This window comes from Gadus chalcogrammus, chromosome 20, assembly GCF_026213295.1.
Source record: "Gadus chalcogrammus isolate NIFS_2021 chromosome 20, NIFS_Gcha_1.0, whole genome shotgun sequence".
Taxonomy (NCBI): domain Eukaryota; kingdom Metazoa; phylum Chordata; class Actinopteri; order Gadiformes; family Gadidae; genus Gadus; species Gadus chalcogrammus.
In genome coordinates this window covers 272,291-300,208 of record NC_079431.1, presented here as the reverse complement: position 1 = coordinate 300,208, position 27,918 = coordinate 272,291, and the positions used below count along the sequence as shown (strand labels likewise).

Below are 27,918 nucleotides of genomic sequence, written 5' to 3'. Positions count from 1 at the left end.
TCCTATCCTTATTAAGAGACATAAAGCTGTGCAACATTCTGAGACAAGCTTTTGAAATGAGGGCTTGAGGTAAAATGATGTGTTGAGGGAAGAGTGGTTGAGCCAATAGGGAAACTCTGTTTGGTAGCAGACCGTTATCATTGCCAAAGTAACTTCCAAGAAGATAACAATGTTTTTCACGTAATCTTTATTAATGTCAACCCTTCTCTATAGAATCAGAGTCAGATTTTACATATCAGTATGTTTGCACATAGCTTAACCAAGAACCATCCTTTTTATATTAAAATACATATTTGAAGTGATCACTGAGGAAAATAAAACAGTTTAGTACCATAACCCATGCTGGCTCCAACATCTCCAGCTTAATTAGTCATTATCATCAGTACTGCGGTCGCTTGACCCTTCAAATCAACATCTAAGGACACTAAATAAAAGAATAAAGTTATTTTTAAATTATGTTTCTTTCCAAATAGAATAATATTCTCAGATAATGTTGTGCGAAGAAAAAAACAAACAGCAGTGAATAATAAATGTGCCTTCCTTTCATTTGTATAATAATAATGTATAGTTATTCAGAATGAATAACCATTCGGTTATTCATAATGTATAACCAAACAGTTATTTAAAATCATAATATATAACCAGTTATTCATAATCTCTAACCATACAGTTATGGCTAAGGGGGTCAGGAAGAGGTCGAGGAAGGTGTGTTTTCAGGGCCTGCTGGGCGACTCCACCTGAGGTAAAGTAGAGAAGAACTCATTAAGACAGACAGACCGACAGACAGACAGACAGACAGACAGACAGACAGACAGACAGACAGACAGACAGACAGACAGACAGACAGACAGACAGACAGACAGACAGACAGACAGACAGACAGAGACACAGACAGACAGACAGACAGACAGAGACACAGACAGACAGACAGACAGACAGACAGACAGACAGACAGTCAGACAGACAGACAGACAGACAGACAGACAGAGACACAGACAGACAGACAGACAGACAGACAGACAGACAGACAGACAGACAGACAGACAGACAGAGACACAGACAGACAGACAGACAGACAGACAGACAGACAGACAGACAGACAGACAGACAGACAGACAGACAGACAGACAGAGACACAGACAGACAGACAGACAGACAGACAGACAGACAGTCGATCAATAACCAGACATCGAGGAATACCTTAGGTTATAATGCGATACGTTGAAGGTAACTCTAATGACACTGAGAGACAGGCCTCCCGACCCACGCTCACCTGGCTGCTGGTCAGGTCCGGGGAGAACGGCGGCAAGGTCGGGGAGGCCGGAGAGGCTGAGGCCTGGGAGGCTGCGGCTGAAGAGCCTGAGGCCGGGGAGGCTAAGGCCGGGGAGGCTGCAGAGGCAGAGGCTGCAGAGGCCGGGGAGGCTGCGGCCGGGGGGGCTGAGGCCGGGGAGGCTGAGGCCGGGGAGGCTGAGGCTGGGGAGGCTGTAGAGGCAGAGGCTGCAGAGGCCGGGGAGGTTGAGGCCGGGGGGGCTGAGGCCTGGGAGGCTGAAGAGGCAGAGGCCGGGGAGGCTGAGGCCTGGGAGGCTGCAGAGGCAGAGGCCGGGGAGGCTGAGGCCTGGGAGGCTGCGGCCGGGGAGGCTGAGGCCGGGGACGCTGAGGCCTTGGACAGTGACTGGGTCCTCCTCACGGCGGAGGACACGGCCTGGGCGAAGCGGGACGGGGTGGAGGGGGTGTAGGGGCGGGGCGCCGTGAAGCTCCTCAGCTTGTCCAGGCTCAGCCCCGCGGTGGGCCCCCGCGACGCCCAGCCGCCCTGCCGAGGGGCCCCAGGGCCCCCCACGCCCCGGCCACCCGCAGCAGGGCCCTCAACAGCAGGGCCCCCCACACTCTCTGGGCCCTGCATGCCGGAGGGGGGGGCAGGAGGAGGGGCCTCGGCGGGGCGGGCCCCTGGGAGGGAGCTGAGCCTCCTCACCGCCGCAGAGCTGAGGGTGGGGGCGGTGCCGAGCGGGGGCCGGCGGAAGGACCCGGGCTTGGGTTTGGTCAGGGGCGGAACCTTCGCCTGCTTGACCGCACTGTGATTGGTCGGGGAGGCGTCCCCAGTGGTGGTCTGCTGAGGCAGAGGAGGGGGGCTGACAGCTGCGGTGCTGCCGGGGTCTCCTGCTGCTGCTCCAGGGGTCAGGAGGCCGTCCTGCTCCTCCGGCGGGGGAGGCAGCCCCCCCTGTGCGTCTGGGTGGAGGGCCCCGGGTGGAGGCAGCCCCCCCTGTGCGTCTGGGTCGAGGGCCCCGGGTGGAGGCAGCCCCCCCTGTGCGTCTGGGTCGAGGGCCCCGGGTGGAGGAGGCGGCGGTTGCAGCGTCAGCTCCACCTCAAAGAACCGGAGCTTCTCCAGAGACTTCTGGGGCACGATGGTGTAGGTGGTCATGCCCACCTTGGGGATGTAGTCCCTCGTCAGCTCGTTGGAGGGTTTAGGCTTCACCTCAGCGTCAGGGGCCCGGCCAGCCCCCCACGCCGAGGGGCCGCTGGGGGGGGCGGGGTCTGGGAGGGGGCGCTCCTCAACGGCCTCGCCTCTCCGTGACCCCGGCGATCCAGCAGGAACAGGCAGGGGAGGGGCTGCTGCCTCTCTTGGTGGAGCAGGAACAGGAAGGGGAGGGGCTGTTGCCTCTCCTGTCTCCACTCCATGAGGGTGGGGTGAAAGTGGGGTTTGGGGCGGTGGTGGAGGTGGGGTTTGGGGCGGTGGTGGAGGTGGGGTTAGGGGCGGGGCTGGGGCGGGGCCCACGCTGCGTCTATGGCTTTCTAAAGGTTCCTCCGTCAGCACCTCGACCGGACCTCTCTCTGCAAGAGAACAAACAGACTCAGGACAAGCCAGCTGGGATCCCATTGGCTCCAAAACAGGAAGTCTATAAAACATTGATAATAACGAAGTCTGTATGAATATTAAGGAGTATCCTACCAGCAGGACCTTCCATCAAGACGGGGACCAGCCTGGCGTCCACTTCCACTACAGCGTCCCTCTCTGGCCGGGGGTCCACTACAGCGTCCCTCTCTGGCTGGGGGTCCACTACAGCGTCCCTCTCTGGCCGGGGGTCCACTACAGCGTCCCTCTCTGGCCGGGGGTCCACTACAGCGTCCCTCTCTGGCCGGGGGTCCACTACAGCGTCCCTCTCTGGCCGGGGGTCCACTACAGCGTCCCTCTCTGGCTGGGGGTCCACTACAGCGTCCCTCTCTGGCCGGGGGTCCACTACAGCGTCCCTCACTGTGTTCTGTGTTGACCTGTCAAACACACACAGCGTTAAGCATGTTTCGGAGGTATTGGTACGCAATAGCATTGCTCAGTAGCTTAGGAAGGAGGGAAGGTAACTAAGGGTTCGTACTTGCCATATGTGGACAGATCACCTGGCTGATCTCCACTGGTCCCGGCCGGCGTGGGGGCAGGCCCCTGGGGGCCCCCCGGGGGCGGGGCCACCGTGGAGAGGTCTGCTGACGGACAGGGCCCGCTCTGGTCCCTCGGCTGGGGGTCACAGAGGGGCGGGGCCTCCTCCTGCTCACTGATCCCCTCCAGGGTGCCGTTGCCTGGGGAGTCAGAGTACGTCCCTTCTAAAACCCAATTCTTAAGAGCTTGTTTTCACCCACTTTCTTGCTTGGAGTTTAGTTCAGATACAAACAAAATCAAAGCAGAAATCTGGTCCTCTGCCTGAGTGTCTCTGTGACCCCTGAACGGGCTGCCCAGCGAGGCTGAGACCTCTTGGGCTCGCTGTGGTGACCCACAAAGTTCAGGGCTCAGCAGATGCTAAATCTCAGAGGATTATTCTGAAAAAAACATCAGAAAGTACCTCAGAAACACCTCCCACCATCAATCCTTGACGAGAAGGTTGTGAGGTAGACATCCAATCAGAACGCAGCATGAGTTCGGTAGCTATCTGCGAATTATGGATGAACTGCCTTCAGATGTCCTATCTGATGTGATCCGAAACCCTTTGAGTTTTCAGTTGCTATACGTACGTTGGGCACCAGAGTGCGCCAGAGGCCACCGTTTAGGGCTTTGTAAATTGTTAGTTAGTCTTAGTTTTGTTATGTCCCGGTACGTTATTGGAGAATAACGTACCGGGACGACTTAGGAACAGGAAGTAGAGGCGGAGGGGGGGGGAGGAGGAAGAGGAGGAGGAAGAGGAGAAGCAGGAAGGAACGCATCGAGGTGGAAAGGAGGAAGGAATGATGAGAAGGATGAGGAAGTGGGTGAGGAGGAGTGGAGAAGGAGCAGGAAGAAGAGGAGGAGGAAGAGGAGGCGAGGTGGAGGAGTAGGAAGAAGAGGAGGAGGTTGGGGAGGAAGAGGAGGCAAGGAGGAGGAGAGGAGAGGAGGAGGAAGAGAGGGGGAGTAGAAGGAGAACACTTGCTTGAGGAGTGTAGGATGAAACCTTGAGACGGAAAAAGGCAGAAGAAAACAGCAGATCTTCTCGCTCCTTCCACTGAGTCTGCAAACAGAAGCTGCTTCATTAATCATCTCTAACTAGCGTTCATCATACATCATGTCGTCATGGCTCCCACTCCTGGTCTAGGAACACCTGGTCGTTTTTGGGTCTCGCTGGGAACCAAATTCTCCTGTTCCGAACCTATTCTATTTATTCTATTTTTGGTCTACTGCCTTGAACTCCAAATGAGGCATGTGAACCTGAGCTGAACCCGATCGATGTTGGTGAAAAAGGGAAAGGGCTCCAGATTGACGACAATGTGTTCTGCAGAATTAGGAGCTATGTGTTGGAATGACCACTAGATGGAGGTACAGTGCAATGTAAACATAAAGATGAACCCTGAAAGGGGGGTGAAACTCAAATCTCTGTCTGCAGCCTCTCTTGTGTTGACTTTGAGGTCAAAGTGCAGATGTCTGAACAAGCAGATTATCAAGCAGTTGATGAAAGCATTCAAAATCAAACATTGAATGCAGAGGGAGTTCTGCACATCCTCACAAATCAAGACCAGACCCACCTTGGGCACGGTCCTGGGACAAGGCCGGGTCCTGGGGAGAGGGCGGGTCCTGGGGAGAGGCCGGGTCCTGGGGAGAGGCCGGGTCCTGGGGAGAGGCCGGGTCCTGGGGAGAGGCCGGGTCCTGGACCCCCAACAGGGAGGAGGGCGGCGGTGGGGCCTTGCGTTTGATGCTCTTTGAGTCTGTAGACCCACGCCGCAAACCGGTCTGAGAGACAGAGACACCAGCTTTAGACCGGTCTGAGACAGAGACACCAGCTTTAGACTGGTCTGAGACAGAGACACCAGCTTCAGACCGGTCTGAGACAGAGACACCAGCTTCAGACCGGTCTCTGAGACAGAGACACCAGCTTTAGACCGGTCTGAGACAGAGACACCAGCTTTAGACCGGTCTGAGACAGAGACACCAGCTTTAGACCGGTCTGAGACAGAGAAACCAGCTTTAGACCGGTCTGAGACAGAGACACCAGCTTTAGACCGGTCTGAGACAGAGACACCAGCTTTAGACCGGTCTGAGACAGAGACACCAGCTTTAGACCGGTCTGAGACAGAGACACCAGCTTTAGACCGGTCTGAGACAGAGACACCAGCTTTAGACCGGTCTGAGACAGAGACACCAGCTTTAGACCGGTCTGAGACAGAGACACCAGCTTTAGACCGGTCTGAGACAGAGACACCAGCTTTAGACCAGTCTGAGACAGACACCAGCTTTAGACCAGTCTGAGACAGACACCAGCTTTAGACCGGTCTGAGACAGAGACACCAGCTTTAGACCGGTCTTAGACAGAGACACCAGCTTTAGACCGGTCTGAGACAGAGACACCAGCTTTAGACCGGTCTGAGACAGAGACACCAGCTTTAGACCGGTCTTAGACAGAGACACCAGCCTTAGTCCTCCCCCCTGAGGCCCCCCCCTCACCTGGTCCTGGTCCGGGGAGCCGGGCTGGGCGCTGAGCGGCCGCGGGCCGCGGGGCGGGGCGCTGAGCGGCCGCGGGCCGCGGGGCGGGGCGGGGCGGCTCTGGGGCGTGGCCCCGGGAGGCTGGGGGGCGCGCCTCTTCTTTGATGCCTCCAGGGACAGCTGGCGGTCGAGGGGAGAAGGGTGCATGCTGGGTAACGCCATGCTGAGAGGTCGCGGCTTGCTGACCAGGACTGGGGACGCCGGGGCGCTGGCCGTCGTTGGCTATCAAGTGCAAACATCCGACAGCCAATCAGGTCAGGATAAGAGCGGGCCAGAATAAACAAACGGCTGCTGCCTGGACCAATAGCCGACCCAGAGACAGCTCCTCCCCATGCAGGGTCTCTGGTCCTGGACGTCTACATGACTCTTAGGTGGAGTTACAGAACATTACCTGCTCTGATCTCTTCTTGCTTCTTCTGAACATGCTGAAGCCTTTGTTTTCCTTTTCCTGCTGGTTCTTATCTTTACCAAGTCTCAGCATCACTGGAAAATCACAATGATGGTGTTACAATGGAACATTACACTCACACACACACACACACACACACACACACACACACACACACACACACACACACACACACACACACACACACACACACACACACACACACACACACACCTCATATTGCATCTACCTGACTGTGAGGGGGAGGCGGGGCACACAGGTGAATCAAGGTCATCTGAGGAACCAATCATACACAAGTTAGTGGGTAAAGTGACGTTGTGTCAGTCCACATGGCGGCGCTGTACAGAATATGATGATGAATACATGCATGGTCACACAGCAGCCACCTTTAGTGTCCCTGGCGTAGACGTCTCTGATGGCGTAGTCGTTGAGGGAGCTGGATAGGTCCAGGGGCCCGCGGGCGTCCGCATCGCGCAGCAGGATCGTCGTCTCCCTCTCAAACTCACATTTTTCACAGATGGCCGGGAGGAGTTCTGCCAGAGGAACACGAGGGTTCACCCGCAGGATCGTCTTCTGGCTCCTCTTGTAGTTTATCACCATCCGAACCGTTTGCTGAAAATGCAGTTCATTAAGGAGCAGGTAGAGGGAGCAGCTACAGTTCATTAAGGAGCAGGGAGAGGGAGCAGCTACAGTTCATTAAGGAGCAGGTAGAGGGAGCAGCTACAGTTCATTAAGGAGCAGCTACAGTTCATTAAGGAGCAGCTACAGTTCATTAAGGAGCAGGTACAGTTCATTAAGGAGCAGCTACAGTTCATTAAGGAGCAGGTAGAGGGAGCAGCTACAGTTCATTAAGGAGCAGGTAGAGGGAGCAGCTACAGTTCATTAAGGAGCAGCTACAGTTCATTAAGGAGCAGCTACAGTTCATTAAGGAGCAGGTACAGTTCATTAAGGAGCAGCTACAGTTCATTAAGGAGCAGGTAGAGGGAGCAGCTACAGTTCATTAAGGAGCAGGTAGAGGGAGCAGCTACAGTTCATTAAGGAGCAGCTACAGTTCATTAAGGAGCAGCTACAGTTCATTAAGGAGCAGGTACAGTTCATTAAGGAGCAGCTACAGTTCATTAAGGAGCAGGTAGAGGGAGCAGCTACAGTTCATTAAGGAGCAGGTACAGTTCATTAAGGAGCAGCTACAGTTCATTAAGGAGCAGGTACAGTTCATTAAGGAGCAGGTAGAGGGAGCAGCTACAGTTCATTAAGGAGCAGGTAGAGGGAGCAGGTACAGTTCATTAAGGAGCAGCTACAGTTCATTAAGGAGCAGGTAGAGGGAGCAGCTACAGTTCATTAAGGAGCAGCTACAGTTCATTAAGGAGCAGCTACAGTTCATTAAGGAGCAGCTACAGTTCATTAAGGAGCAGGTAGAGGGAGCAGCTACAGTTCATTAAGGAGCAGCTACAGTTCATTAAGGAGCAGCTACAGTTCATTAAGGAGCAGCTACAGTTCATTAAGGAGCAGGTAGAGGGAGCAGCTACAGTTCATTAAGGAGCAGCTACAGTTCATTAAGGAGCAGCTACAGTTCATTAAGGAGCAGCTACAGTTCATTAAGGAGCAGGTAGAGGGAGCAGGTACAGTTCATTAAGGAGCAGCTACAGTTCATTAAGGAGCAGCTACAGTTCATTAAGGAGCAGCTACAGTTCATTAAGGAGCAGCTACAGTTCATTAAGGAGCAGCTACAGTTCATTAAGGAGCAACTACAGTTCATTAAAGAGCAGCTACAGTTCATTAAGGAGCAGCTACAGTTCATTAAGGAGCAGCTACAGTTCATTAAGGAGCAGCTACAGTTCATTAAGGAGCAGCTACAGTTCATTAAGGAGCAGCTACAGTTCATTAAGGAGCAACTACAGTTCATTAAAGAGCAGCTACAGTTCATTAAGGAGCAGCTACAGTTCATTAAGGAGCAGCTACAGTTCATTAAGGAGCAACTACAGTTCATTAAAGAGCAGCTACAGTTCATTAAGGAGCAGCTACAGTTCATTAAGGAGCAGCTACAGTTCATTAAGGAGCAGCTACAGTTCATTAAGGAGCAGCTACAGTTCATTAAGGAGCAGCTACAGTTCATTAAGGAGCAGCTACAGTTCATTAAGGAGCAGCTACAGTTCATTAAGGAGCAGCTACAGTTCATTAAGGAGCAGCTACAGTTCATTAAGGAGCAACTACAGTTCATTAAAGAGCAGCTACAGTTCATTAAGGAGCAGCTACAGTTCATTAAGGAGCAGCTACAGTTCATTAAGGAGCAACTACAGTTCATTAAAGAGCAGCTACAGTTCATTAAGGAGCAGCTACAGTTCATTAAGGAGCAGCTACAGTTCATTAAGGAGCAGCTACAGTTCATTAAGGAGCAGCTACAGTTCATTAAGGAGCAGCTACAGTTCATTAAGGAGCAGCTACAGTTCATTAAGGAGCAACTACAGTTCATTAAAGAGCAGCTACAGTTCATTAAGGAGCAGCTACAGTTCATTAAGGAGCAGGTAGAGGGAGCAGCTACAGTTCATTAAGGAGCAGCTACAGTTCATTAAGGAGCAGGTAGAGGGAGCAGCTACAGTTCATTAAGGAGTAGTTACAGTTCATTGAGGAGCAGGTAGAGTTCATTGAGGAGCAGATAGAGTTCATTGAGGAGCAGGTAGAGTTCATTAAGGAGCAGGTGTACTGCGGACACAGGGGATTGAACCCAGTGCCTTTGAGCCAGGGCTGGCCCCCCCTGCACCCCCCCCCCTGCCCCTGGCTGCCCCCCCTGGCGCCCCCCCCTGGCGCCCCCCCAGCCCCCGTGCGCCCTCTATCCAGCTCCCCCCTCAGGGGAGAGCCGGGTCTGTACCTCTGGCATCGGGGGTCCGGCGGTTGTGTTCTTGTCCTCGTCTCCTTTGGCTCTCAGCAGAACCCGCTGGGCGCCCAGCGCTCCGATGCGGGCGTTGGGCTTGAACTTGACGTGCTTCCTGTTAGCGGTGACCAGCTCCAGGGTGTGGCTGGAGGGGCTGAGGTGGTACTGAGCACACAGCATGACCAGGAGGTCCATGAGGGGTTTGCTGAAAGACACACAGGAAACACATAGAAGATTCTGAGGCAGACGGGACGGCAGGAAATGATGGAGCAGCAGGCTAACAATACATGCTAGCAGTTAAATTGGACCAAGATACTTCAATGTTAAAAACATGCTAGTAGTAATAAAGGAGCTCCATACTTTAATAACGTTAATAACACATGCTCGGCTTCATAAAGGACTGTGTTACTTTAACATTCATAACAGATTAGCAGTAATAAGGGATCGGTTTACTATAAGGTTAAAAACGAAAGAGTCCCCAGTGTTGACGGTGCTCTGGTACCTTTGGTACAAACACGCAGAAGAAGCGGAAAAAATGAAGCTAGGAATTTGATGCCTGATCCTTCTATATTGAATCACACAGTGGTTTGTCACAAGGCCAAAGGGCTTTCAGATATCGCCAAGGGAAAGGTTGAAGAACTGTGAGCATAGGGAGTGGGAGGGATAAGGGGTATCTTAAGTAAAGTTTGCCGGCGTCTAAGGCGAAGGTAAGCCTGTAAGGGCAGTGGTTGAAGGACAGAGAGACCTTGTGTCATGAAGCCGTATCCACATTGTGATTTATTGACACATGCTGCTCCCATTAGGAGTCCTCACTGGAAACCCCAGACAGCAGCTTCTCTGCTACTGCTTCCCAAAAGCAGAACAGAAACTCCAAATTCAGCCGTTCTCCAGGCGAGACGCTGGCAGCGGCCTGCCCTGAATGTGTGATTTCTCCGTTCCACGGAGTAACTGTAGAGACACCAAGCTGCAAACACACCCAACGCTGGCTGCTGCTTTCTACAGCAACCCTACTGCCAGACAGCATGACTCACGGCTCCACCCAAATCACTGTGCTGCTCCACCCAATTCCACCCACTGTGCTCCTCCACCTAACTCCACCCACTGTGCTACTCCACCCAAATCACTGTGTTGCTCCAACTAACTCCACCCACTGTGCTACTCCACCCAAATCAATGTGCTGCTCCACCTAACTCCACTCACTGTGCTCCTCCACCTAAATCCAGCTGCTGTGCTGCTCCACCCAAATCACTGTGCTGCTCCAACTAACTCCACCCACTGTGCTACTCCACCCAAATAACTGTGCTGCTCCACCCAACTCCACTCACTGTGCTGCTCCACCTAACTCATCAAACTCTGCTGCTCCACCTAACTCATCAAACTCTGCTGCTCCACCTAACTCACGGTGCTGCTCCACCTAACTCCACCCACTGTGCTGCTCCACCTAACTCATCAAACTCTGCTGCTCCACCTAACTCACTGTGCTGCTCCACCTAACTCAACCCACTGTGCTGCTCCACCCAAATCACTACCAATACCAGTATGGACCCCTGTTCCCATCCACACCACCCGTACAGGAAACCCTCTGGAACTCTTCAGGGTCCGACTGCAGTGAGGGTCTTAAAGGCCCTGAATGTCCCGACTCATCAATATGACGTGTTTATCTACAACATGGGGGACCCCTGGGGGGCCGACGCTCCCGGAGAACCTGGGCCCCCAGGGCAGGAGGAGAACCCCCCAGGTCAGGAGGAGAACCCCCCAGGGCAGGAGGAGAACCCCCCAGGGCAGGAGGAGAACCCCCCAGGGCAGGAGGAGAACCCCCCAGGGCAGGAGGAGAACCCGGGCTCCCCAGGTCAGGGACTCACCTGCCGTGCACGCTGGTGGTCTTTTCCGCCCCTCCCGGTAGGACCACCACCAGGGCCAGCTCGTCCTGCTCCATGGGCCCCCCCCCGGGGTAGCGGGGATACGGGTCGCTCCGTTGGGGGGGAGGGGGCGCTTTGCTCTTGGTCGATGCCCTGTTGGGGGTGAAAGGAGAAGTGAATGAGGGGATGAGATGAGGTCATGAGGACGAGGAGCTCCTCCACAGTACCTCCTCCCTCTGACTGATGGGCTGGGAGTGACTAGAGCCAACGGAGCTGTTGGCTGACCCACATATCAACCACCACCATCATCCTCTTCTGTTAGTAAAGAATGAACAACTAAGACGTTTTGGCCTCGGACTAACTGTTAACAAACTTACTACTACTACTAACTACCACAAGAAGAGTCTCTGTTCCGAGGCCAGACGATGTCAGAGCTGAGGTTGTGCCGGCGGTGTGAAGCAACATGAAAGAGTCAAGCCCAATTTAAAACCAGGTCACAAGACACCCAGAGACACAGTCATCTGGTCTCTGCAGGGCTGGAGCCACAGCCTCTCACAGCACTGATCTCTTCAAGCTAGGGGCGACACACACAGGCTGTTTGCAGACTTAACAACAGTGCTGAGTGTCTTCTAAACATAATTAAGTGTTTATCTAAGAGTACTGTGTGCATGTGTGACACAGGCGGATGGGCCACTGAAACATTGAAACGTGTCCAGCAGCCAGGAGCTGCTCTCCATCCACCCGACGCCCTCTCTGACTGAAGGTTAGGGACGGGGTGAGGTTAGGGTTAGGTTTAGGGTTAGGGGTAAGGTTAGGGTTAGGGGTAAGGTTAGGGTTAGGGGTGAGGTTAGGGATAGGGGTGAGGTTAGGGTTAGGGGTGAGGTTAGGTTTAGGGTTAGGGTTAACCCTAACCCTAACCCTAACCCTAACCCTAACCCTAACCCTGTGTGATATAGTATTAGCATCAAATATAAAAACAAACAAGCCCTAACCCTCCTTAACGCTCAAACGAGCGTTAAGGCATCAACCTCACCACTAACCCTAACCTCACCACTAACCCTAACCTCACCCCTAACCCTAACCCTTTGTTTTTATATTTGATACTAATACTTTATCACACACACACATTCCATCTGAAGGTAAACCAAGGAACAGACCCCAGGTCCATGATGGTGGATGGGGTGGACCTAAGTGGGTGAGGGGGCCTGGGTGAAGGTGGGGTCTCCCAGTGGGCTACCAGACCCCCATGTGTCCGTGGGGGGTCAGGACCACTCCACTGGGGGAGGGGAGGGTCCTCAGCGTGAGGAATCCCAGCAATGCCCCCCCCCCCTCAATAAGCTATGGCTGCTTAAGATTACGAGTCTCTCCAAGATTCTTTTAAGATTTATTTATTATATTAAGAGAGAAGAGTTTGGGCTTCAGCTTTAATAAAAACAAAACAGTGCAATAATATTACAAAAAAGGGTTAGGGTTAGGGTTAGGGTTAGGTTAGGGTTAGGGTTAGGGTTAGGGTTAGGGTTAGAGGGTTTGGGATTAGTGTACAGTCGGGTGTGCATTGTTTGCATGTTTATGTGTGTGCATGCATCTGAGTGTGTGTGTGTGTGTGTGTGTGTGTGTGTGTGTGTGTGTGTGTGTGTGTGTGTGTGTGTGTATGTGTGTGTGTGTGTGTGTGTGTGTGTGTGTGTGTGTGTGTGTGTGTGTGTGTGTGTGTGTGTGTGTGTGTGTGTGTGTGTGTGTGTGGCTCACAGGCAACAAGGGTGTGTGCTGTCGTTTAAAGGCCACGATTCCTGAAACACCCACTCCCCACCCCACAGCAACACCCTCTATGCTGTCACTGCAAACCTTCCCACCAGCCATAGAAGAGATGAATCAAAATGCTTTGTACCATACACACACACACACACACACACACACACACACACACACACACACACACACACACACACACACACACACACACACACACACACACACACACACACACACACACACACACAGGGCAGTACATATTCTACATATTCTAACACTAAGCCTAAACTCCACATACTGAATCACAATTAACCCTTAACTAAACCAACTGAACCAACCCTAACCCTTAACTACACAAACTGAACCAACCCTAAACTACACATACTGAACTCACCCTTACCCTAACCTAAACATACTGAACTAACCCTAACCCTAAACTATACATACTGAAGTAACCCTAAACTACACATACTGAACTAACCCTAACCTACAAGTACAACCCTATTCTACATGTACTAACCCTATTCTACATGTACTGATCCTATATTATATGTACTAACACTAATATCCGTAAACTAACCCTATACTACATGTACTGGTCACGATAAAGCATAATTTCAAACATGAAGTCCGCTCACACACACACACATCATGTGTATACGACAGGGAAAGCATATTTGCAGAATGCGTGAATGTCAACGTCATTGTGTTCTTCATGAGCCTGGTTGAACAGGATGTCTGGCCGACAGGAAAGTCACATGATGTATAAACAGCGCTGACACAGAGACCGTGGTCTCTGTGGCCCAGAGTGGCGTCTGATAAAGTGTGAGCAGACGGCATCAGGTGGAGCTAAAACTCCATCAAGGGTACAAGGTCTGACAGACGTTAGGAAGAACATGTAGACACATATTAACGTCCACAGTAGACTGACTGTACTACTTTACTGATTATTCCCATATGAATTCATTTATCGCCCCACCACCGATAAATAAATATCTATTGACATTTGTTAATGTTTAGTTGTTGCTTGTGATGCCTAAATGCTGCTCTACACTGTTAATTCTGTCTTCAGCTTATAATGTTGCATCATTCTGTTGGCGCTGACTAGCTGCTGAAAGATGCTAGCCAGTTTATTTTTACAAGCTAATATTAGAATCATTAGGGAAACATGCGATAGGAAGACTCATCATGCCTCGAGCTCAAACCCATCATGTTTACATTCTCCACTGAGCCAAAGCCTGCTCTACGTGCTGTCATTAGGCCGGCATGTACGCAGACAGAAGACGGACCGGACTGTCCTTTTGGTTGTTTGGTTGTTTTAGATTCCTGCCGTCCCGCCGGTGTTCCCAGGAACCCAGGGCGTGTTTCTGAATGTTGGTGCAAGTTGCAGCTTGACCGGCTGAGCCTTCAGTCAACGGAGGGCTAGAGCTGTCTCCCCTGGAGGAGGGAGGCAACGCCTCCCAAAACAAGAATCTCCCAGGAGCACCGACGCGTTTCACAATACAGCGCCATGCAGGGAACAACCCAGTGGTTCTTTGACGGGTCAGGAACTGAGTTGCGATTCAGTTGGAGAACCTGACAATGCATACAATACTCCAAACCCTCTGGCGAATCCCTCAGTCTAGCAGGCACGCCGAAGTAGTCTTCTGGCTCCGGAGATGAAACAGTTTAAGACTAGTTTAAGACCAGATCGTGTGTAGAGCGGTAAGTGTCCCTCTATAGCGCGACTAACACAAACCTTAACAACAGGAACAATATGAGTCATGTGCAAAGTCCTGAAAAAAACTGATGCTTGAAGGTTGCCTCAACACCTTAAAACGTGAAAGCTTGTAAAATACCAGTCTGTGTTTCCATAAGGCTCCAGAACGATAATGCTAATGAATTCAAGTCTGGAGGAGAGACAGATGTGAACGATAGTAAATTTGACTCTATGGTTTGAATCTTCAGGCAGATTCTCTGAATACCTTTGCACTTATGTCAGAGAAGGAAAGAGGGAGGGCTGGGAGAAGAATTAACAATTCTCCATGCTATACATCACACTTTCCAGTCCCACCTCCAACATATTAAAATGGGCTGGGTATGGTCATTGAAGCCGAACTCTGAGGAAATATATTGTGATTTTGCAGTGTTACAATATTTTCATAAAATTTAACAAAATAGATAGGAACAAACAACTAACGACAAAAAGGAACTAATTTGAAAGGATTCGAGTGAAACCTTAACTTCCATTGCACACTGTTCCCACTGGAAGGTTTAGGTGAACACTGGGAAGCGGGACCAGGTATAGTAAACGGGAGAGGCAGAGCAGGAGGCACGCTGAACAGGTCCAGGCAGGTTCTCCCGGACCGGGTAGAACCTTCTCTTTGTTGGTTAGAACGAAGTCCATGCCGTTCAGAGTGCATGTGGCTGCTGTAGCATGTCTGGAGCAGCTGGTGTAGCATTTAGCTCCCTGGGGGGTGGGGTGGGGGGGGGGGCACAAGAGGCCTCTAGTGCCACATGTGCAGAACAGGCCAATAGCAACCTTCTGGTCCTAGACAACCCCACCCATCTAGTCAGAAGCACCACCCTCCTCTAGTCACCACCACCCTCCTCTAGTCACCACCCCCTCTAGTCACCACCACCCTCCTCTAGTCACCACCACCCTCCTCTAGTCACCACCACCCCCTCTAGTCACCACCACCCTCCTCTAGTCACCACCACCCTCCTCTAGTCACCCCAACCCCCCTATCACCACCCCCTCTAGTCACCAACACCCTCCTCTAGTCACCACCACCCTCCTCTAGTCACCACCACCCCCTCTAGCCACCACCACCCTCCTCTAGTCACCACCACCCCCTCTAGTCACCACCACCAACCTCTGGTCACCACCACCCCCTCTAGTCACCACCACCCTCCTCTGGTCACCACCACCCCCTCTAGTCACCACCACCCCTCTAGTCACCACCACCCTCCTCTAGTCACCACCACCCCCTCTAGTCACCACCACCCCCTCTATTCACCACCACCCCCTCTAGTCAACACCACCCTTCTCTAGTCACCACCACCCCCTCTAGTCACCATTACCCCCTCTAGTCACCACCACCCTCCTCTAGTCACCACCACCCTCCTCTAGTCACCACCCCCTCTAGTCACCACCACCCTCCTCTAGTCACCACCACCCTCCTCTAGTCACCACCCCCTTTAGTCACCACCACCCTCCTCTGGTCACCACCACCCCCTCTAGTCACCACCACCCTCCTCTGGTCACCACCACCCCCTCTAGTCACCACCACCCCCTCTAGTCACCACCACCCTCCTCTAGTCACCACCACCCCCTCTAGTCACCACCACCCCCTCTGGTCACCACCACCCCCTCTGGTCACCACCACTCCCTCTAGTCACCACCACCCCCTCTAGTCACCACCACCCCCTCTATTCACCACCACCCCCTCTAGTCAACACCACCCTTCTCTAGTCACCACCACCCCCCTCTAGTCACCATTACCCCCTCTAGTCACCACCACCCTCCTCTAGTCACCACCACCCTCCTCTAGTCACCACCCCCTCTAGTCACCACCACCCTCCTCTAGTCACCACCACCCTCCTCTAGTCACCACCCCCTTTAGTCACCACCACCCTCCTCTAGTCACCACCACCCTCCTCTAGTCACCACCCCCTCTAGTCACCACCACCCTCCTCTAGTCACCACCCCCCCCTCTAGTCACCACCCCCTTTAGTCACCACCACCCTCCTCTAGTCACCACCACCCTCCTCTAGTCACCACCCCCTCTAGTCACCACCACCCTCCTCTAGTCACCACCACCCTCCTCTAGTCACCACCCCCTCTAGTCACCACCACCCTCCTCTAGTCACCACCACCCTCCTCTAGTCACCACCCCCTCTAGTCACCACCACCCCCTCTAGTCACCACCACCCTCCTCTAGTCACCACCACCCTCCTCTAGTCACCACCACCCCCTCTAGTCACCACCCTCCTCTAGTCACCACCCCCTCTAGTCACCACCCCCCCCTCTAGTCACCACCACCCTCCTCTAGTCACCACCCCCTCTAGTCACCCCCCCCCCCCCCTTCTAGTCACCACCACCCTCCTCTAGTCACCACCACCCTCCTCTAGTCACCACCCTCCTCTAGTCACCACCCCCTCTAGTCACCCCCCCCCCCTCCTCTAGTCACCACCACCCTCCTCTAGTCACCACCCTCCTCTAGTCACCACCCCCTCTAGTCACCACCCCCCCCCCCCTCTAGTCACCACCCTCATATGTGTGCTGACTTTGTACTTTGTTCTTTTCTCTGAGAGCTGCGGGTCAGGGACTGTACATCACTCTGTTTCCTAACAGAGAGTCGTACCTTAATGAGATCCATGAGCGTTCTGAGACACTTTCAACAACAATGTCTGTGGCTACGTCTCTTGATGTGGTTATACACCTGACATTCCCATCATGCAAAATGGATGAGGTTCCCATGGGAGCGATGCAGATATTATGGGCTACATTCTATTTGTTTTATATTTTTTATCTGTTGTGGGAGGGAGCACAGGGGGGGGGGGGGGGAGAGTACACGTATATTATGGCCTCAATCATTTAAAATATGATGGGGTGAATAAACTTTAAGGCTATTTGTTGGTGTGTGGGAACAACTGAAGGGGAAGGAGGAGGAGGGAGGGAGGAGGGAGGGAGGAGGGAGGAGGGAGGGATGATGGTCGGAGGAGGGAGGGATGATGGTCGGAGGAGGGAGGGAGGAGGGAGGGCGGAGGGAGGAGGGAGGGAGGAGGGAGGGAGGAGGGACGGAGGAGGGAGGGAGGAAGCGAGGAGGGAGGGAGAAGGGAGGGCGGAGTGAGGGAGGGAGGAGGGAGGGAGGGAGGGACGGAAGAGGGAGGAGGGAGGGAGGAGGAAGGAGGGAGGATGGAGGAGGGGAGGAGGAACGTAATCCCTGAGGAGAGACTAAACACAGTGCAGGGCCACAGCTGCTCAGTGATGAGAAGATCACAGTAAACACACTGGTCTCTGGAAAGACCTACACCGGAGAGACCAGAGAGACACCAGAGAGAGAGACCAGAGAGACACCAGAGAGTCACCAGAGAGAGAAACCAGAGAGAGACCAGAGAGAAACCAGAGAGAGAGACCAGAGAGACCCCAGAGAGACACCAGAGAGAGAGACCAGAGAGACCAGAGAGAGAGAGACCCCAGAGAGATCAGAGAGACACCAGATAGAGAGACCAGAGACTCCAGAGAGATCAGAGAGAAACCAGATAGAGAGACCAGAGAGACATCAGAGAGAGAGACCAGAGAGAGAGACCAGAGGGACACCAGAGAGACACCAGAGAGAGAGACCAGAGAGAGAGACCAGAGATACACCAGAGAGACACCAAAGAGACACCAAAGAGAGACAGAGAGAGAGAGAGAGAGAGAGAGAGAGAGAGAGAGAGAGAGAGAGAGAGAGAGAGAGAGAGAGAGAGAGAGAGAGGGAGAATCCAGACCCTGAGAATCCCCCTCCCCCACTTCCTTCATCACCATCCACAAAACAAACTTCTTCCCACAACGTCTGCCGTGGCAACACAAAGGTACTAGCACTATGCTAGTTAGTACTAGCAATATACTAGCACTATACTAGTTAGTACTAGCACTATACTAGTGAGTACTAGCACTATACTAGTCGGTACTAGCACTATACTAGTTGGTACTAGCACTATACTAGTGAGTACTACTAGCACTATACTAGTTGGTACTAGGACTATACTAGTGAGTACTAGCACTTTACTAGTTAGTACTAGCACTATACTAGTGAGTACTAGCACTATACTAGTGAGTACTAGCACTATACTAGTGATTACTAGCACTGACTATACTAGTGAGTACTAGCACTATACTAGTGAGAACTAGCACTATACTAGTGAGTACTAGCACTATACTAGTGAGAACTAGCACTATACTGGTCAATACTAACACTATACTAGTGAGAACTAGCACTATACTAGTTGGTACTGGCACTATACTAGTGAGTACTAGCACTATACTAGTGAGTGCTAGCACTATACTAGTGAGTACTAGCACTATACTAGTGAGAACTAGCACTATACGAGTTGGTACTGGCACTATACTAGTGAGAACTAGTGTTAATGCTACAACCCCAACATGATGCTAAAGCGGTTAGCTGCAGCATCAGGTGGCTATCCCCCAGACGGGGAACCCAGCAGCAGCTGAACACAGAGTTCAACCTCCGACTGCTCTATGAGTTAGTCTGAGTTGGTCTGAGTTAGTCTGAGTTGGTCTGAGTTAGTCTGAGAGTTAGAGTGAGTTCGTCTGAGAGTTAGAGTGAGTTAGTCTGAGTTGGTCTGAGTGAGTCTGAGTAGGTCTGAGTTAGTCTGAGAGTTAGTCTGAGTGAGTCTGAGTTGGTCTGAGTTAGTCTGAGAGTTAGTCTGATTTAGCCTGAGAGTTAGTGTGAGTTAGTCTGAGAGTTAGTCTGATTTAGTCTATGAGTTAGTCTGAGTTGGTCCGAGTTAGTCTGAGAGTTGGTCTGATTTAGTCTGAGAGTAAGTGTGAGTTAGTCTGAGTTTGTCTGCGAGTTAGTCTAAGTTAGTCTGAGTGGTAGTCTGAGTTGGTCTGGGGACAGATGATTGTTTGGACTTGTAGATGGGACATTGCGACCACAGTGACGTCACCACGGACACGAAGAGGGCCTGATTCCTACCAGACTAACATTTAGGCAGACAGGCCAGAGAAGACAGCGGTCGAGGTTCTCCCCTCCAGTCATAATTGCAGCTCTGACACTGGGTCCATTGTCTCCCAGCGAGGCATTTATCAGAGAGAGGCATGCTTCATCCCCTCTGGCCGGTCACATGAAGAGAGCAGGCTCCAAGGGGAGCCCCCGACAGTAGCCCCTCATTATGAGGCTCCAGGACCCAGTAGCCCCCATTATGAGGCTCCAGGACCCATGAGCCCCCATGATGAGGCTCCAGGACCCAGTAGCACCTCATTATGAGGCTCCAGGACCCAGTAGCCCCCGTGATGAGGCTCCAGGACCCATGAGTCCCCATGATGAGGCTCCAGGACCCAGTAGCCCCCATGATGAGGCTCCAGGACCCAGTAGCCCCCATGATGAGGGTCCAGGACCCAGTAGCCCCCATGATGAGGGTCCAGGACCCATGAGTCCCCATGATGAGGCTCCAGGACCCAGTAGCCCCCATGATGAGGCTCCAGGACCCATGAGCCCCCATGATGAGGCTCCAGGACCCAGTAGCCCCCATGATGAGGGTCCAGGACCCAGTAGCCCCCCATGATGAGGGTCCAGGACCAGTCCTCCTCATAAGAGGAGAAGCCCCATGTTCAGGGTCCTGGTCCTCCTCCTGAGAGAGGCCCAGCACTTTAAGAAGGCCTCATCTGTGAATGCACTGCAGGGTCTACTGAGGCACTGCAGGGTCTACTGAAGCACTGCATGGTCTACTGAAGCACTGCAGGGTCTACTGAAGCACTGCGGGGTCTACTGAAGCACTGCGGGGTCTACTGAAGCACTGCGGGGTCTACTGAAGCACTGCGGGGTCTACTGAAGCACTGCGGGGTCAACTGAAGCACTGCGGGGTCTACTGAAGCACTGCGGGGTCTACTGAAGCACTGCGGGGTCTACTGAAGCACTGCGGGGTCTACTGAAGCACTGCGGGGTCTACTGAAGCACTGCGGGGTCTACTGAAGCACTGCGGGGTCTACTGAAGCACTGCGGGGTCTACTGAAGCACTGCAGGGTCTACTGAAGCACTGCAGGGTCTACTGAAGCACTGCAGGGTCTACTGAAGCACTGCAGGGTCTACTGAAGCACTGCAGGGTCTATTGAAGCACTGCAGGGTCTACTGAAGCACTGCAGGGTCTACTGAAGCACTGCAGGGTCTACTGAAGCACTGCAGGGTCTACTGAAGCACTGCAGGGTCTACTGAAGCACTGCAGGGTCTACTGAAGCACTGCAGGGTCTACTGATGCACTGCAGGGTCTACTGAAGCACTGCAGGGTCTACTGAAGCACTGCAGAAAATGATTGATAGACGACTGGTCCAAATGTATCTACCGTGCTTCATAATAGCAGTAGCTGTATTTGGACTACTGGTAGTACTAGTAGTAGTATCTATGTTTTATTGTATGAACCACAGTAAAATGTCTTAAAATATTGCACTTTAAAGGAAAGAATCCAATCCCAGCCATGAGTGACTAGCACAAGCAGAATGTAAGTGTAGCAGATACCGTCTGACCAGAGGACAAACTTTGATAACAGAGGTTGAACAAATCAAGTCGTTAGCTTTGTGTTGTTCCTACTCCCCACATCAATCTGTCAATGTGATTCCTGATAAGCACAAGTTGCTATTGAGAACATACAATGAGCAAATTCATCTGAAACGCAATCAGAATGCAGTGAGGCCGGAGGTGGGAGGAATCCAGCTGCTATGTGCTGGAAGGAGAGGAGAGTGGACAAAGGCAGGCCAAACCCGTCCTTCCTCTTCTGCCACAAGTGCACAAGGGCAAGGGATTCTGGGGAAAAGTGAATAATAAATCACAGAATAGGTCGATAAACCAAATTGTGTAAAAAGATATGTTTCAATGTTTCCCTAATAAATTATTGCTTGTAATTGCCAGAAGTGACCAGCAGCAGGCGCTCATGGTGTATCCGGTCAGTGAGTTGGCTTCCACTGGATGGCTCGCTCCTCGCCCGCCATCACATTGTTTCAATGTGTGGCAGAAGGAAGTCCCGTCCTTCGGCAGGGACTAGGGAGCCTACGAGGTCACTGCTAGAGGACTTCAGAAAGGCTTGCTTGTTCTGCCACTGTTTACAGTTATCGTTGCTGGTTATGGGAGGGAATGCAATTGGAATGGTCCTTCAGTATGAAGTTTGGTCCATGGCTCACGCCGTAGTTTCATGGCTGTGTGTCATTTGAGCAGCTGAAAACAGGGTTTGGAAGAGGCTGTTGGATCCACAATAGCATCAGCATGAGATCAGGACTCGAGGTGTGTCCATTCCTCATGACTGGTTTCACAACCTTTTGGAATTCAAAACTGGAATAGGTACGGAAGGGGAGAGAGAATCGGTTTGAAACATGTGCTGCATCAGAATCACAACTGAGGAGGAACTTTTTGAGGACGTTTTTTCCCCTCTGCTGTGACGGAGGAACAGAAGAGCCTTTCTGTGGGCCGCAGAATAACAAACACAGCGTTGGTGGCGGGTCACATGACACAGAAGCCGGCCTCAGAGGCAGCAGCTTAATCCACAAGAAGCCACACATGACGGAGATCCTCCTACTGCACCACCTGAAGCTCTTATGGGTGGTGCTGGGGTTCTGCACCACCTGAAGGTCTTATGGGTGGTGCTGGGGTTCTGCACCACCTGAAGGTCTTATGGGTGGTGCAGTCTTATGGGTGGTGCTGGGATTCTCAACATCATATTCAGATCTGATCCGTATCTTGGGAGCAGGTGAACTTGAGGGCTGGACTTATTATACAACCTCAGACATCACGTCTCCAAAGAGGTGCTAGTTTGCACAAATGGAAATCTACGCAGGGCTTCACGGCATGGGCATGTGTGTCTGTTTGCATCTCAAGTTGAATGGAGCTGTCTCACTGTCACCCTGTCTCACCACTCTGCCACCTTGCTCCTCTGACTGCACTAAAGGAGCATCCTGAAGTAAACCCTTATGGACGCACTGATGGAAACTATCAAAGCTGCGAAGGGCTTAACACACTGATATCTCCTTCCCATTATGTGACATCATCCAAACCTCCACCTTTAGGTGACATCATCTCCACCTTCAGGTGACATCATACAAACCTCCACCTTTAGGTTACTTCATCTCCACAATGATGGAACACTCCAACACCGTGTCAGATGCAGCACAGAGTCATCAACTGATCCCATATCCCAGGGACTGTACCATGATAAATCAATACCTAACAAAGTATACTACACACCATGCCATCATTTTGGCAGAAGCCTGAGAGAGAGAGAGAGAGAGAGAGAGAGAGAGAGAGAGAGAGAGAGAGAGAGAGATTGCAGGATGCTAAATTGTTTACTCTCCAAGTTTCCCATGGCCTCTACATAGGACTTAGAGCAGGAAATGAGTCTAAAGGTCGAAGCTTCAACTGGGACTTGACATTCGGTTCGAGTCAGAAAGAGCTGCAACATGTTGGGCACTGTTTGTATTTTAATGTGTTACATATGAGGTAGGCCTATAGGCCTTTGTGTAATTATTATTTAGACTTCTCAATCCCGAACGACCTTCTGTGTGATAAACCCCCAGACTCCGTAAGACCAACAGCCGTACCTCAGTCCGGAGCCCCGTCGTCCGGAGGAGCTCGGCGGTCCCTGCTCCTCCATGAAGACGTTCATCGTCGAGTCTCCAAACTGATCGGACACTATGAAAGGAATCAGTCCCATAATAAGTCGATGTGCTCACGGGACGTTTAAAGTTGCATGAGGTAATTTCTCTGGACTATTTTCATGTAGTTCCCTGCTGTCTAATGGCTCTTATAGGGAATCAGTTCTTTCTACAACGCCCTTATGCAGAATAAAAGGTGTCCGTAGCAAACCTTTTCTATTTCAATGTTCCGTACCTTCCTGGGTTCCCGTCTATGTCCTCAGGTTGTTCTCCTCTGTTCTCAGTAGCCGGAGCATTATCCCATCTCCCGTAGACTGGGTCTCCCTTTACACAGCCGTCTCTCCCCTTACAACGCGGGGTCTCCCTTTATACAGCTCAGTCTCTCTCCTCACCACTGCCGGTTCTCCCTTTATACAGACCAGTTTTTTCCCCGCCCTCACCAGCACCACCACCACTGGGTCTCCCTTTATACAGCCCAGCCTCTCTCCTCACCACTGCCGGGTCTCCCTTTATACAGCCCAGTCTCTCTCCTCACAACTTTCTGTCGGAACACCAACGCGCCTTAAGTCCGTAATGTTGTAGCCGAGACTCGGTGGGCCATCTATGTTCCACTTCCCCTCTCGGTGTCCCGGCTGTCTATGGTCCAGCTCACCTCCCCTCTTGGTGTCCCGGGCTGTCTATGGTCCAGCTCACCTCCCCTCTCGGTGTCCCGGGCCGTCTATGGTCCAGCTCACCTCCTTCTTGGTGTCCCGGGCCGTCTGTGGTCCAGCTCAACTCCCCTCTTGGTCTCTTTGGGCGGCGTATTCTCTCAGTCTCTGAGAAGTTGACTCAGTAACGATGTGACGCACCCATGTAGTGTTTAATTAACGCAAACATACAAATCATTTTAATAAGGATTTGCTTCACTTTATTTGCCAACAGCGGCACCGTGTGGTAGATTAGGAAATCTCTTAATCAGGCGATACATAATAGCAACGCACAATGTTGTAGATCAGGGGTCAGCAACCTTTTCTACATGCAGTGCCAGTTTGACATTTTCTCGTTAATGAGTGTGCCTTAAGCAACAATCTATTAAATATTAAGCTGAATTATGACACAGGCACACAGCGACCAAAAACATTTCCAGAAGTACTGGAATTGTATAATTTCCATATAGTCCACAATCATGCATCAACATTTTAAATGTTTTTTTTGTTGTTATATTTGCTACATTGGCTTATAAATTATAATAACATATGTCCCATCTTAAAACACCACTTTCAGAAACTCATTCAAAAATATATTTGCACTGTGAGAAATGTAAAAAACAAGAATTTATGAGAATGTTGGATGCATCCACATCAATATCTTTAAGACATGTACAGCTTTGCAAAACCATGTGAAGGCGATGCATACAGGCCACTTGCAGCAATATTTGGGCATAACGAAATGCCCAAAACAGAATAAAGTGCAAAAAAATCAGTAGTAATAATTATGCTGCTGTATTCTTCAGTTACAATTTTTAATAATAATAACAAAATAGAAAATATTTATACATATATATTTTTTTAAAGTGTTCCAATGATTATGCTGCCACTTGCCAGTGGTGGCACGCGTGCCTAGGGTTGCAGAACCCTGGTGTAGATCATTTGGTGAAATGATTATGCAGTTTGTTCATTATGAGCCACCAGAGCCACCGTACTGTCTTGCCTCAACCAATCAGAATGCCCGGTGGCCTAGTTCATTTTTACCTCTTGTATGTATCGGGGTTCAGTCATCGAATGCTTGGATTAAATACAGTCGTTTACAGTGGCGGTTCTACGTCCAGTTACGCCCCAGGCCAGACTTCCTCCAAGCGGGGGGGGGGGGGGGGGGTTATCATGACCCTACCGACTTCAGTGGGGATTCATTTCGTCTGTGCCGGCACCTTCTCAACGAGCATGTGCGCCTGCAGCCAGAGGGGGCGCCAAAATACCAATTCCCCACACAGTGTTATGTACTTCATTGAAAACCGATTCGCAGCGCGTTTTTATTTTCTGCTTGTGGCGCCCCCCATGTGATTTGGCGCTCCCCACAAATATGGCGACCCGGGCGGCTGCCTGGTTCAACCGTGCCTAAAACCGCCACTGGTCGTTTATACTAACCCTCTACATGGTGTCAGAAGCGATTACAGACTTCTCGCCAGTGTTTTTTTTCTCTGCTTTTTTCACTCTTCGTTGAACAACCTGTTGCAATTAACCGTGCTAGTATAGCTATCACCAGTTCACAACGTTATTTTCCTTTCCCCGCCATGATGCCGTTGGATTTCGCAGACCAGACCCTCTCGTTTTTGATGAAAATATCACAGAGAATTGGCGTATTTTTAAGCGGGAGTATGATATTTTTATTGCTCCCACACACTCAGACAAGACAGCATAGACCCAGGCTTATATCCTTCTCAACATTGCTGGTCCAGAAGCCATCGAACGAGGGCGGTCTTTTGCCTACTCTGCTGAAGTGCGCGCGCCAGGAGATGATGGAGGGATCATTACTGCAGCTGAATCTAGAGAGGACCCTGAATGTTTGAAGGAAAAGTTGAGCACGACGCAAACTTGATAAAGTTGCTCGAAGAGGCACGGTAGGTCAATCTCGGGGTAAACCCAGACAAGTGTAAATTTCGCCTGGACCAAGTAGCTAACGCAGGCCACATCTTCACAAGCAACGGCCTTAAAGCGGACCCGCCTAAAACTTTGGCGATCAATGACATGCCAGTCCCCACGGATCTGACCTCACAACAACGCTTCCTGGGTATGGTCAACTACCTTAGCAAGTACATCCCAAATTTCAGCATTGCAGTGCCCCTTAGGCAACTCACCCGCAATGAGACAGCATGGTGCTGGTTTCAACAGCATCAAGAAGCTTTCAAGCGTCTCAAATCATGCCCGTCTAGCCCACCAGTACTGGCATGTTACAATGTCAAGGACCCAGTTACACTGACTTGTGACGCATCATGTTATGGACCAGGAGCAGCATCTTTACAGAACGGTAAACCAGTAGCCTTCGCGTCGCATGCTCTCACAGACACTGAGACGCGATACGCTCAAATATAATAGAAGCTCCTAGCTGTTGTGTTTGCCTCCACAACATTCAGAGACTATGTTTACGGAAAGCCCAAATCGTAGAAACCGACCTCCAGCCCTAAGTGACCAGCAGGCCTAAAGATCCATCTTTTTAGAAAAGCCTTGGGCTAAACTGCTATTTTAAATGATTATTTTTTCTCTGTTATTTTTCTTTTTAATCTAGTTGGTCTATTATGTTGTATTTATCATTTAATGTGCATTGTAGCACTTTGAGGTCATTGAGTTTATGTAAAGTGTGTTATAAATAAAATGTATTATTATTATCATGAAAAAGCCCATTCATGCCGCTCCTGCCCGTCTCCAGAGAATGTTACTTTGCCTGCAAAGTTAGGGCATCCACCTGATCTACAAGAAGGGCAAGTTCATGTACCTGGCAGACACCCTCTCCAGAGCTCCCAGCTCACAAGCACCGCACAGCTCTGTGGAAAAACTGCTGGAGCCTACCATGAGGTAGCTCAAACTTCTGGAGCCTACCATGAGGTAGCTCAAACTGCTGGAGCCTACCATGAGGTAGCTCAAACTGCTGGAGCCTACCATGAGGTAGCTCAAGCTTCTGGAGCCTACCATGAGGTAGCTCAAACTGCTGGAGCCTACCATGAGGTAGCTCAAACTGCTGGAGCCTACCATGAGGTAGCTCAAGCTGCTGGAGCCTACCATGAGGTAGCTCAAACTGCTGGAGCCTACCATGAGGTAGCTCAAACTGCTGGAGCCTACCATGAGGTAGCTCAAACTGCTGGAGCCTACCATGAGGTAGCTCAAACTGCTGGAGCCTACCATGAGGTAGCTCAAGCTTCTGGAGCCTACCATGAGGTAGCTCAAACTGCTGGAGCCTACCATGAGGTAGCTCAAGCTGCTGGAGCCTACCATGAGGTAGCTCAAACTGCTGGAGCCTACCATGAGGTAGCTCAAGCTGCTGGAGCCTACCATGAGGTAGCTCAAACTGCTGGAGCCTACCATGAGGTAGCTCAAACTGCTGGAGCCTACCATGAGGTAGCTCAAACTGCTGGAGCCTACCATGAGGTAGCTCAAGCTTCTGGAGCCTACCATGAGGTAGCTCAAACTGCTGGAGCCTACCATGAGGTAGCTCAAACTGCTGGAGCCTACCATGAGGTAGCTCAAGCTGCTGGAGCCTACCATGAGGTAGCTCCAGCAAGTCACCGCCATACTTCAAAACAAAAGGCTCACCCTGAAGTGCTGCTGACAAGTCGAGTCACCCACTGCAGCCGCTTGCAGAGGGACAGTGGTCCGCATGCAGGCAGCCAAAGGCTACGGAACGGTGAAGGAGACGAGTAAGGAGCCACGGTCCTACATAGTTCAAAGATGGGAAGACCTATAGGAGAAATGGCCGTCACTCCCTGTCGCCATCACCGCAGCTCATTGATGACCCAGACCTTGAGGGCACCAGCCCCCCGACAGTGGACAGTTCTCCCCCACCACAAAAAACCCATCCTCTCCCCAGCCCAAGTCTACAGCGCACTCACCCATTGAGAATCCAGACACACAATACACCGCACAATCAGGTCGCATCTGCAGAAAGTCCCAAATACCATCAAATCCAAGCTATCCAGCGTGATTAATATTGTGACATTTGATGTACTTAAAACACTTATTTTACGCTGCTCAAGACTGAAAGGAAGTGATGTCGATCATTTGGTTAAAT

The 27,918-nt window shown here is 51.4% G+C and overlaps 1 protein-coding gene across 1 annotated transcript; it reads right to left on the bottom strand.

Moving 5' to 3' along the window:
• Positions 1–152: 152 nt before the first annotated feature.
• cobll1b (cordon-bleu WH2 repeat protein-like 1b) lies at positions 153–23,801 on the bottom strand. The gene is made up of 16 exons (XM_056580280.1): positions 23,396–23,801; positions 23,107–23,197; positions 11,070–11,219; positions 9,205–9,412; positions 6,725–6,950; positions 6,568–6,612; positions 6,321–6,412; positions 5,891–6,151; positions 5,705–5,809; positions 5,420–5,603; positions 5,208–5,303; positions 4,975–5,154; positions 3,366–3,564; positions 2,945–3,264; positions 1,274–2,688; positions 153–737 (listed from the first exon to the last, which is right to left on the bottom strand). Exons 2-16 carry the CDS (start codon positions 23,169–23,171, stop codon positions 714–716), a joined length of 3,570 nt encoding a protein of 1,189 aa, XP_056436255.1. The 5' UTR covers positions 23,172–23,197; positions 23,396–23,801; the 3' UTR covers positions 153–713.
• Between the last annotated feature and the right edge of the window lie 4,117 nt (positions 23,802–27,918).

Excerpts from the sequence above, each read along its gene's own strand:
- cobll1b (XM_056580280.1), bottom strand. The coding sequence starts at position 23,171 with ATGAACGTCTTCATGGAGGAGCAGGGACCGCCGAGCTCCTCCGGACGA. Across the intron at positions 5,810-5,890 it reads GCTCCCCGGACCAGGACCAG|ACCGGTCTAAAGCTGGTGTC; the intron begins GTGAGGGGGGGG and ends TCTCTGTCTCAG. Across the intron at positions 2,689-2,944 it reads CTTGATGGAAGGTCCTGCTG|TTTCACCCCACCCTCATGGA; the intron begins GTAGGATACTCC and ends CCCAAACCCCAC.